This window comes from Musa acuminata, chromosome BXJ2-6 (assembly GCF_036884655.1).
Source record: "Musa acuminata AAA Group cultivar baxijiao chromosome BXJ2-6, Cavendish_Baxijiao_AAA, whole genome shotgun sequence".
In the NCBI taxonomy this organism is placed as follows: Eukaryota; Viridiplantae; Streptophyta; class Magnoliopsida; order Zingiberales; family Musaceae; genus Musa; species Musa acuminata.
This window is the reverse complement of record NC_088343.1, coordinates 40149716-40162132: the sequence shown is the minus strand read 5'-3', so window position 1 is coordinate 40162132 and position 12417 is coordinate 40149716. Positions and strand designations below refer to the sequence as shown.

Genomic DNA, 12417 nt, shown 5'->3' with positions numbered 1-12417 from the left:
ATTATATATATCGCATGAGGGAAGTGGAAGTTCAAAAGATTCATAAGCAGTTCACTGTAAAGCACGTCAATGCTCCCGTTTCTATCGATAACACTCGTCGATAAGCAGAGGCAGGCCTTCACAGGCAGTGACATGAAGTAAAGCAGAGGTTCTTGTAGCTACTCAAGTTTAGCATATACCAAACTCCAGCAAGTTCCTGGTGAAATGTCAGCTCATATCATCTCATGCTGCAATTCTGCCTGTTCTATTTATTATTGGCAATATAGTTAGCCTAGATCCTGACAGAATGCAGTAATCTACAGGAAAACAACTGTTTAAATGCAAAACTCATAATTATCTCTACAAAAGCAGGAACAGCTGGCAATTATGCTATTGCAGCAAAGATATAAAAATAGAAGTCATATTAATTCAAAAGCATTTCTGAATGCAACTCGAGAAAGCTGGTTTTCTAGGATATCTAACAAGAAATAATACAGAAAGACATTGTCACAACAAGAAGACATTGTCACAACAAGATCTGTAATTACATGGTCTTCAGACGGCCGACAAACTCACTATGGTCCAACGGAACAGCTAGATGGAATCAAACCCAAGAATCCTGGGAGACATATCTAATCCATAAGACTTCTAAGAATCTCCACTGCTCACCCATCTTTTAAACACTCAAACAGATGGTCTCCACTCATGCTGCCAAACATGGTCATGCAGCAAGTGGGTCAGTTAGCTTTATGCAGAGGGGAGCTGCTGCTCCTGCTGTTGCTTCTTCCTCTAACAGGCCTACAGAATGAATTTACAAGATGTTGTTCAGTGGGTATGAGAGTTTTTCTTTTGCTTTATTTCCATTTCAAAAGGGAAAAAAACAAAAACAACATAATTCCTCTTAAGAGAAGCATTTTTTAGGGTCAAGAAAAGCATCTGACATATAGTAAAGTTTCAGTAGGGAGTAGGTGCCAACACACTATAATCATGTTTATGTTATAATATACAATTCAAGCAGTAAAGGAAGCATGAGAAATAAATATGCTTAATGGAAGATGCCAAACAATACCTTCTGGGACTGCGACTTCTTGATATTTTTCGAGCTCCCTGGGATCCAAGAGGATTTAAATTGTCAAATATGCATAAATTTACATAATTAAAATACATTAAATAACTTTCTCACACGTGTGTGCACATGTAGCATGCAATGGTTTACCTTGCGAGGGCTGGGAGATCCAGAATATGATGATTCGGAGCTTCCACGCCTTGGTGGTGGTCCTCGACCCCTGATACAAGGATCATCAGAATTTACATATGTAATGACAGGCAATCAATGTTTGAATAACCTTGCAAAGCTAGACAAAGATTCTATATTGGCTTAGAAAAGAAAATGGGTGTTGTATAAAACCATCAAACATTTCAATTTTAAAATGTCTTTTGGTTCTCTTATAATAAACATACAAGGTGTGGAATACCACCAGTACAGTACGGGAGTATTTGCCGACAACTTACTGGAATGCAAACTTGGGTAAACCGAGCAATTCACCCAGTATTGAGCCTGTGCCACTTGGTACGCAAGATACAGGGTCTCTACCACCAGGTGCACACAGTATAGGACCTGCACCGCCCTTTTTTTTTTAATTTTTTAAAGTCTTTTTCCAAAACTCGGTACACCAATAATGGCATATCCTTTAGATATTCCATCAGATTTCATTTGAAGAACTTATATTGTTGTAACAGGATAGAATTTGAGCCTAAATTTGTACAAATAACAAAAGATTGATGGACTTATGCATTAAATTGAATGACTAGGGGAACTAACAAAGACATGAAAACACACAAAGTAAAACCAAATGTAAGAAATGAATCATGATGTAGCAATACTGTTACCTGCGAGGAGAAGCTGATCTAGAATGAGAACGAAGAGGCCTCCTTACTGGTGAACGGCTACGACGTCGAGGCGGTGGGGGCGGCGGTGACCTCCTTGGTGGGCTCCTTGCTCGCCTTGGAGGTGATCTGAAATAAAAGTACTTCATTAAGGAAACTGACACAGGAGAAGAGTGAAGCTTAAGTTTTTTCAATATATAACATGCACGCATCATCATGAAGAAAGAAGCAAATTTAACTAACATTGTTGATTAGAAGAATAAAAGGTCAAAGAAGACCTTTAAGTTAGATCACAACATGTAATGAGCAGAGAAATACAAGGTTTTCGTAAAAAATTGTGTCAAGCAACAGGGCCAGACAAACTTTGGGTCTCAAGGTGCCGACATTACACTTTAAACATACATGCTTAGAAGGGAAACCAGGATACAAATGAGTGTGGCTGCATCTAACGAAAAAGGGAAGCCATTTGATGTAGGGCACAGCTATGGAAAACACAGGCAAGGAGAATCCAAACTTCAGTAGTCAGATTAGAATGCATACAAATATGGGAATGGCCAATAACCGGTGACAACACCTTAGATGTAGATCAGCAAAAAAATAACATAGAACCTGAAATAACAAGAAATAATACACAGGTGAACTTGGATTGAACATCATAAATAAATTTACTTAAATCTGCAATAGCTTTCATTCATCTCATTTTTGGTAAGATAAAGCTTGCATGCTAGCTGCGCCAAATTAGTGCTGTTTCCTTAAGGCATCAGCAAAATCTACTCTAAACTATTTGGAAATAGACTTATTCGTAGGGTGGGAAATTCTCCTGATAGGATATACTATTTTATAAACTTACATATGTATATAGGTAATAACAATCTCATATGTGAATCACAATAAGATCAACCTTCATATAAACCTCTTCCGTCTATAATACAACTGATGAAATTGTTGTTCTAACCAGGGTTCTCAATTTCGATGTGTACCGCCCAGTACGGGCGGTAGATACCGGTCCGAGAGAACACAGGTACACGGACCGCCCAGTGTTTTGATCGATACCGAGGCGTACCGACTAGTATCGCTTCAGATTTCGACCGTTACCGAGGCATATCGATCGGTATGCCCTGGCATGGTAGGTGAAGGAATTTTTAACATTTTAGGGTATACCGTCGGTACGCCAAGACGATACATACTGGTATGTACCGTACTGAGCAGAGCTCAATATGCCAGTACGGACCGGTATTCAAAACCCTTCTAACTATTGGTCAACTACCCATACAAACTAGAGAAATTGTTCCTGACAGGCCTAATTGCTGGAGATTCAATTCAACAACTAATATTTACAACAAATTCTATGGTGAAAAAGTAAATCTTTAGCTTATGTCAACAAACAATTGAGTAAAATGTGTTACTACCTCACTGAATAATTTCAACAGCCTAGAAAGAATTAAAATCCTAATGAAGTTGCAAGCTATAATGCCAAAGGATAGGACATGTAGGAGATAAGTCTTGACACTTCACAGCGAAGAAAACACATGTATAGCCCAGAAATTTCTCATTGATCCTTTATTATAACAACACTTTTTGGAATACTTGCATAGAAGAGATCAATTGGAATATGCTACTAGATAACCAAGATGTCCAGTACATGAATATATATATATATATATATATATATATATATATATATATATATATATATATATGTCAATTTCTGCAACCAATTATGACAAAATTGTTCTAATATTATTTTTTACAAAACAAGAATGCTCAACATCATTGTTTATCAGATAAGGACTGCAAAGAGAACTTAAAAACATGATAACCTTACATAACCATTTTTTAAGAGAAATCATATCAAAGTGGTCTTCTTTTAATGAGATGTCATAATAAATTATATTCATAATTTTTGCCTAAACACAGCCCAAAAGAGCAGAACATGATCATGAAGAATAACTTACCGCCTCCTAGGAGGAAGAGGGGAACGTTTACGAATAGGGCTCCCACGTCCCCTCCTTGGAGAAATTCTACCAACATATACAATTATATTAAATACACCAATTGACAAGATGGAAACAGATGAAAAATTCATGCAATTAACTAACTGAACAGGAGACCTGTGTCTTCGAGCAGGAGAGGGAGAACGTCTTCTAGGAGATGCTACTCTTCTTCGAGGTGGTGTCTCACCACGTCGACGCAAAGGAGAATCTGCTCGGCGACGAACAGGAGATTCCACACGACGGCGAGGAGAGGAATCAGGTCGGCGTTTGGGAGAATCAACTCTTCTATTTGGAGGAGGGGATCGCCTCCGTGGTGGCGATGGTGGCTTCCGCCGTGGAGAAGCTAATAGATAAAATCAGGTCAAGAAGATAGGTTTGTGGAATCTCAGTTCTAAGAAAAGCAAACAAGACAATTTGTTACGTGATATATCAATTTTAAGCCATAGTAATCATCTGAATGTAGATAATTAGAGTGATATAAGTTGTCACAATAAAAGAGACTGAATTTTTGCAGAAGAAAATTTTTCAATGGAGCTAAGAAAGATAGCCGAGTAAGTTCTAAATACTTACGCTCCCTAGGCCGCTGAGGGGCATCTTTTTCAGCAATTGTACCAACTTTATCTCTAGGTGGAACTTCCCTTTTTGGAGCTGCAGGCATAACCTTTGGAGGGGAAGAAGCTTTTTGGCGTTGTGTTAATGTAAACCTCACACGGACAACACAACCATCAATTTGGCCCTGCAATATATGCAGTGACAACATAAGACGGCATGAATTTTCTCTTTAACATTCTTCAAGTGGAAGGAGGGAAAATTAACATACACCATCCATGTAAAGAAGAGCCTTCTCAGCATCAACCCTTTTCTTGAACTCTACATACCCATATCCTCGAGGAAGATTTACCTGAATAGCATGTATAACATATGGTCACATGAAAAATATAGCATTTATAACCAGGGATCACAGAATAAAATTTGTTAACATACCAAGCGGTCCATCGCCAGTTCAACATTAATTATCTCACCAAAATTACCTACAAAATCACTAATATGGCATCATGAACTTTCTTCCCCATAAACTGATCATAATGGACAAAAGAATTCAAATAGATGTAATACAGATCAGCAAGTTGTCTGAAAGCACCAAAATTTACTGGAAGCCATATCAATCAATAACATTAACTTGAAAGTGTTTTCAAAGCAATCAACATGGCTCAATTAAAAGGAGATATCGCCAAAGAATTAATTGAAATCAATTTCAAATTTCTTTCACTACTAAGCAAACTCTCACCTGATAATCTGATTTAGTTTATGAAAAAATAAGATATATTGCCTAAGCTCAATGCTCTCTTCTGAATCTACTTTTGTATCATCGAAATATGAAAATACTACACAATCCCACTTCTCTTGACAACAAATCATCAATTACAAACATCAATGAGACCTCTACCACATCACTGTAATCTCAACTTCAACTACCATAAAACAGAGATTCACACTATACTTTATATGCATATAGGTCAATGCTAATAATTACACAAAATGAAATGATAACTAATAAGAAAAAAAGTATAAATGAAAATCTGATCCACCTATTCATACAAAGATGCAGATAAAATTGGTCCACCTATTCGTGCAAAGAAGCAATTGAATATAGAAGAAATCACAATGCAAAAAAGAGTTGAGAACTTAAATGGTCTTTACATCTATGCTTATACACTTAAACAAAGTTAAAAGGCCAAATTTGTATATCAACTATGTAATCTTGAGAACACAATCTTTTACAATTTGCAGGGAAGATAAAATCAACTTACCAAAAATTTCTTTCAGATGGGCTTCGTTTATATTTCTTGACAGGTGATCAATGTGAAGAACCACAGAGTCGGGTACAGGAGATGCTTTCCTGAAGCAAAAGCAAATTCCATCTTATCAAATTACTTTCCATCTTGAAGAAAATTGGGCAAGTTCCCTCCATCGGAGTCATTATCAACAATATCAACTGTAAAGATGTATATACAAAACGATATTTTATCCAGAGAAGAGCACAGACCCGTAATAATGAAAGTTATTCACATTTTGTGGTTTCTGATGACACATGTATCTGTTGATCCTCTTTATCTCACATCTTAAGAACTTTTTAATCATTCTTCACAAGAATGTTATTTTTACAATGTATCATATCACATTTGTACAGTGTCAGAGCAAAACTACTAGTCTTGGCAACGATAATCTGTGGATCATATACATAGTGTAAATTGTTGCCATTTCTCCTGCATTCTGGAAGCTATTTGCAAATAATGGAAAGCCAGAAAAGTTCAAATAGGAGTACTACCAAGATCAGCATATGTTAAACCTGCCTAAACTGTAAAGACAGCCCAAAACAAACTCCAAATCCCAAGTTCACAGTGCAGTTTGATCGATAATCACCATACAATTTCATTATTGTTGTTTTCCTAGACATGTTTCTATCTGAGTTAAAGCAGCAATACCGAATGACCCCATTATTGTTATAACAGCAAAGGAAAGATATCAATAAATTATCACATTCATACTGTAACCTTTCCTCTAAATCATCGATTAATTCTCTATACTATTTTTTTATTAACAATTAAAAGGAAACCAAGATGTGTGTAAAGCATGTGGCAAACAGAATCATAACTGGGGGTCAACAGAATCACGACTTTGAGAGAGGTCATGTGGGATTGGACAAAACAGGACCACCCTGAGACCAGTGATAATCAACTACAAGTAGCCTTAATGAGCTTGAACCAGCCAGGATATCTATGCTGCTTCCCTCCATTTTAATTCAATCTCAGGTTTCCTAGAGATTGTGGGGTCAGCATTACAATCCTCCTAATCGAGATTGGTCTGATGTTGTGTATAACAAAACAAGGACCAAAAAAATTCTAAATGTAATCATACCGTGGAGGTGAAGCTTTTTTCGGTGGTGATGTTGGCGAACGACCTCTTTTGCCAGCTGATGTCGGACTGAGATGACAATCACCATGGATCAAACAAATTATCGGTAACTGACAATGTCTTAAAAAAGTGGATCAAATATGTACAGAATAGTAGACTACTAAACATATTATTGTAAACTTATTATAACTAAACATAAGAATCATTCAAAAGCATAAAAACTTATTCAAAGGGTGCAAAAGAAAAACCTGGTATGTATGCAGAAACCCAGATGAGAAACAAGAGGTGCACGAAAGATATATGGAAGTCATGTTTTGTAACATTATCTTGCTATATTGTTGCATAAAATGCTATCATAGCAATTCAAGAAAAACAAAACAGCAGGGAGAGTATTAGAACCACCAACAATCAGGGATATACTGCTTGCTTTAATCGACACTAGGTTAATGGCAAGAAAAGGAAAAGCTTGATCCAGTTCCAGGAAGAATATCATGCCAATACCATTAAATTCAACGATGATAGTTAGGAGAAAGTACCATTGAAATGTCCGCATTGCATTCATTAGATCAAAGCCCCAGCTTAATTGTAGCTAGGTATGGAAGAAGATATGACAGAACCAAGGTATGCAATTTTGGTCAGACCAGTTCAAAACAGTTACTATTTACTGACCTGACCATGAGTGAAAGAAATACTGCCAAGCGTGCAAGAAGATATGATAGATTCAGTTTGCAATTTCAATCAAATCGGTCTGTCCTCATCGGTATCTTACCAATTTGATCATATATCGACAGACCAGACAATTTTGCCTGATCTTGGTTCATACCTGGCACACTACCCATATAGGTCATCATACTGTGTCAGTTGGCCGATATATTTTCCGGGTATTAGGAAATCAATGAGAAGTTACTTTGCATTTGTTTGAGAGTGAAACCAAAGTTAAATCAACTAATACTATTTACCTCCTCAAGAACATACTACTCCCACCACTAGTGAACATATTTAGCATCAAACTAAAAATGGCTTTTACTTTGCACCTTTGCTCCTAAACATACACCCTTTATCCTTCTAATCTGAACAAGAGAAATTCGTATTTTGACAATAATGTGCTTTATTCCCACCAAGAGCTTGTGCTAATCAAACACTCATCATCTTTTCCAAGTTGTAACCCTGACGACTCTTCCCCCACCAGTTTTGTGCTAAGCAGGAAACAAAGACAACCACTCCAAAGCAACCTGAGCAAATCCTATTATTATAACCCACAAAGAAAAATGAATAAATAAATTAGAACGAAATATTTCATACTACCACACACACTAGAAGAAGACCATGAACAGACTAGCGAACCTGGAACAAAGAGAAATTTGTCGAGGTCAACATATCAGATTCAAAACCCTAATTTCTTCGGAGGTCCAGTGCACTTCTAACCGACATAGACCATAATAACAATAATTAGACACCACTGACGCACCTCTTTCTCTGCGGCGGAGGGGACCGGCTCCGGGAGCTGGCGCTTCGGGACGGCGACGAGGACGAGGAGAATGACCTGGATCGAGATCGGGAGCGGGACGGCGACCGGGAGCCCGAGCCAGAGTAGGAGCGAGATGGAGACGAAGAGCCGGACGGCGACGCCGATGGGCTCCTCGGCCTAGCTCTGCCGGGTTTCGCCATAGATGCGGCGGTCAGTGGAAACGGTAGCGGGAAGGCCAAACCCTAGAGGAAAAGTGAGAGTTTTATGGACTAATACAAAACAGAGGAAGCACGAGAGTTGAGAGATGTCCGACCGCCTTGAAAAGGGCATTTTCTACCATCGTGCTTCGCTTGTGTTTAATCATAACAAATGGACGGTGGATACTGGATGGACGAGAAAAGAGCATTATCTGTCCAACCTGACTAATTACATTAGTAGTAATTGGATCCTTAAATTTTAAAAAATTATATTGATATTCTTATAATTAAAAAAAAAAATTAAATTTATTTATCCTAATGATATCAGTTTTACTAATAAAAAAATAAAAATAAAAGATAAAAGGATACTTTTAGCATTTCAATTGCTGGTGACGAACAACATCGATGGTGTTGATGCCACTAGCATCGATGCCAATGCAGTTGCCAAGCGATTCTTTTATCGCTCTGTATTTATATTCGTGCTTTATTACTATAAAATTAAAGTATGTTACCGAAGCCATCATGGAGATTCGTCGCTTGTCAAAATAGGATCCGGAGATGCACACTCCCATTGTTGATGTTGATATTGTGCCCCTCCTTGCTGCTCGCCTCCTCAACCACCACCACTCATACATGCCCAATGCCTAGGAGAACGTTATTGTTGCCCTCCTCAACCTCTCCATCTCTGCCCATGAGGTGCTCATGTGCACCTTGGGCATCCTTGACGCCCTCGCCATCGCCCAACACACCATTGTAATCCTTTACAATCTCCTCTCCATTAAAGCATATGGCTCCATCATTGGGCAAAGAAGCCCCTCGTCACCACCCATGTGGATCGCTTTGATACCCTAGAGCATCGATTAGATCCATCAAGGATATGCTCAAGGCTCTCTTCAGTTTGGTCCTCTACCTGCTCGGTCACACTTGTCATGCTCCCTTCAAATTATCACATTCAAGAGGGGTAATCTTGTCTTAAATTGATAATGTTATAAGTCAGATCAATAATCCATTTCAGGATCCAAACACACATTTGAGGATCACTGGGATATTTAATATATTTGATATGTAAAATATATAAAGGTCTAGTAAACTATAGTGATCAATGAAAATTTTCTTTAATGACTTTTAGGAATTTAAGATGTTGAGAACATTTGGTCCTCTTGCTTAATCTTCTTTTGAATAATTGAGTGAGATAAAAGTGTCGATTGGGGAAATCAAATTAGAATGAACTAGGAATGATATAATTTAAGGAGATTAGTCCTTCTAGTTTTAACGGTGAGCATAATCCAATGGTAGTAGAATGATAGATGATGTAGATAGAGAAAATATTTGACATCTTAAATTGTCTTAATGATAAGAAGGTTTTTCTTACCTCCTTTATGTTGGAATGAGAGGCTAAGCACCGATGGAGAATGATTAAAAGGACTTCTGAAGTCAAACATGAGTCAATCACATATAAGGTATTCGTAAAAAAGTTTAATAATAAATATTTCCCAGATTACATTAGAGAGCAGAAAAAATTAAAGTTCTTGAATCTCATATAGGGAAACTTGACGATAACAAAGTATAAATCTCCATATTTGTTACTCATATAATTGATGATGAAACTAGAAAAGAAAAAAAAAATTGAAAGAGGTATACCACGAGCAATAAGAAGTCAGATATCAACCTTAAAACTCAAGCATATGTTGATGTGGTAGAAAGGGCTTTAATAATTGAAAGAAACTTAGAAGAAATTCAGAAAATCAAGGGTAAGAAAGATAAAGACAAGTTTATCGGCAAAAGTAAGAGATGTAATGAATCTAAAATAAGAAAAAATTAGAGTAAAAGTATATGGATTTGAGAAAGAAAAGCCACCGTAGAGGACTCAATCATGTGCAGGTTAAATCATGAAACAAGTCAATATTTTTCAGTAATTAGAGCTTGTTTTTGTTTGTGGGAAGTTGGATCATAAAATAAAAAATTGTTCTCTAAAGAAAAAGAAAGTGTCATTGCCTCCTAGACCACTAGATTTTATGTTATATGTAACCACTACTATTGGCGATTCTTTAACTACAAACTTAGTTTATCCATCTTGTTTGATTTCTATCGAAGAACATGAACTCCTTGGCTGACTTGATTCTTCTAGAGATCCAAGGTTTTGATATTATATTTGGCATAGATTGGCTATCTTCCTATCATACTAGTATTGATTACAAACAATTGAATCAGACGACAAAAAAAAAAAGGATAAGTATCCCCTACCTAGAATTAACGATTTGTTGGATCAATTGCAAGGTACATAAATATTCTCCAAAATTTGATTTGAGGTCAGTTTACTATCAATTAAAGATCAAGAAGGAGAATATCCCACAAATAACTTTTAGAACTTGATATGGTAACTATGATTTTTTTGTAATATCTTTTGGTTTGAATAGTGTTTCTATTCTCACCGTTCCAAGTGGTAATAAGGGATATGTAGTTTATACCGATGCCTCGAAAAAGAATCTTGGATGTGTTTTGATGTAAAAGAAAAAGTGATTGTATATGCTTCTAGACCACTAAAGAGTTATGAACTGAATTATCCAACTCATGATTTGGAATTGACAGTAATTATTTTTGCTCTAAAGATTTGGAGGTATTACTAGTATGGGTGGACATTGAAGTTTTTATTGATCACAAGAGTTTAAGGTATTTTTTACTCGGAAATAGTTAAACATGAGGCAATGAAGATAAATAAAACTTATAGAGGATTATGATCGTACTATTTATTATCACTCGAGGAAAGCCAATGTTGTAGTTGATGTATTTAGTAGAAATTCTACAAGTTTTATGGCCAGATTGGTTGTGAAACAATTGAAATTATTAGAAGAAAATTTTGATTTAAATATTATGAGAAAAAGGTAAGACTCAATGATATTGATAGCCTATATCGAGATGCTATCTTGATATCATCTTTTCGTCGAAGGAGGTATGACAAATTTAGAGGACTAAAATTTTCTTTTAAGGATGGGAGAGTAGAACATCTCTCATTTTAAAAAAATTTAGAAGGGTTTATTTGTAATGTAAGGACCTAAATATAAATATTAGTAATTGGATATGATTTATGAAAGATTCATATTAAGTTATTTTTTTTAAATGATGGACTTGTGTCACTAGCTAACTTAAAGAAAGGTGTCACTTATGTTTATTCTAAGAATGACACATAGACTTCTTTCATGCATGCTTGTCACCTAGCAATTCTTGTGTTAACTAAACCTAAGTAATTAAAGGAGAAACTAAAAGAAATCTTAAGAGTTACAACCAGCGTAAATTTGAGAAGAGAAGAAAGAGGAATTGAAGTAGAGGAAGGAAAAGCTTTGTTTTGGCTTAAGATTTTGCATCAATTCATACATTTGAGACTCAAATTTTTCTAAGGCAAGTATTCTAACCCCTTCATACAGAAATCTTGATTTTTGATTTCATCTTAATCTTAAAAAGTTTGGAAGATTTTGGATCTAGGAGAAACTAAACTTGGAAAATAGACTCACAACTCCTTCTTTTGAGACTAAGATCGATAAATTTAGAGTCTATTTGCCTATCCAAACTATTATTTCAACTTACCTTATGAAATCTATAAAATAGAGATCGTTTATTCTTATATTTTAATATTATCTTGCTTAATTTATTGGAAACTAGACTCGTAATCCCTTGTGTGCATAAATTATTTGAAAGATTTAGAGCATATATTTCCATCCCTCTTGTGATTTTTTATTATAATTTCTGTGATTTCGAATTGAATTATACTGTTAGATGAAATCAATTCACTCGTTAAGCCAGTTCATTTTTTTTATATAGGTTATTTATTATATGGCAGACCATTTAACCTTTAAGAATTGTTTTTGGAATTAATTATACTATGTAATAAAAAATTATTAGACTATGTAATAAAATTTTAAAAACAAAAGAGAGGATTAAGTAATAATTAATTATAATATGTAATAAAATTAGAAAAAAA

The 12417-nt window shown here is 35.8% G+C and overlaps 1 protein-coding gene across 2 annotated transcripts; it reads right to left on the bottom strand.

The window, feature by feature from the left end:
• Window positions 1-384: 384 nt before the first annotated feature.
• On the bottom strand, window positions 385-8551 carry LOC103989379 (serine/arginine-rich splicing factor SR45). 2 transcript variants are annotated; one of them, XM_009408206.3, is made up of 12 exons: window positions 8245-8551; window positions 6780-6845; window positions 5672-5760; window positions 4845-4891; window positions 4681-4761; window positions 4431-4596; window positions 3978-4203; window positions 3822-3887; window positions 1870-1995; window positions 1196-1265; window positions 1049-1086; window positions 385-777 (listed from the first exon to the last, which is right to left on the bottom strand). In XM_009408206.3, exons 1-12 carry the CDS (start codon window positions 8442-8444, stop codon window positions 717-719), a joined length of 1236 nt encoding a protein of 411 aa, XP_009406481.2. In that variant the 5' UTR covers window positions 8445-8551; the 3' UTR covers window positions 385-716. The 2 variants fall into 2 exon arrangements, with proteins under 2 accessions (XP_009406481.2, XP_018683153.2); XM_018827608.2 differs by lacking the exon at window positions 3822-3887.
• Window positions 8552-12417: the final 3866 nt, after the last annotated feature.

Excerpts from the sequence above, each read along its gene's own strand:
- LOC103989379 (XM_009408206.3), bottom strand. The coding sequence starts at position 8,444 with ATGGCGAAACCCGGCAGAGCTAGGCCGAGGAGCCCATCGGCGTCGCCG. Across the intron at positions 5,761-6,779 it reads AAAAAAGCTTCACCTCCACG|GAAAGCATCTCCTGTACCCG; the intron begins GTATGATTACAT and ends CTTTTGCTTCAG. Across the intron at positions 1,087-1,195 it reads GATCTCCCAGCCCTCGCAAG|GGAGCTCGAAAAATATCAAG; the intron begins GTAAACCATTGC and ends CTTGGATCCCAG.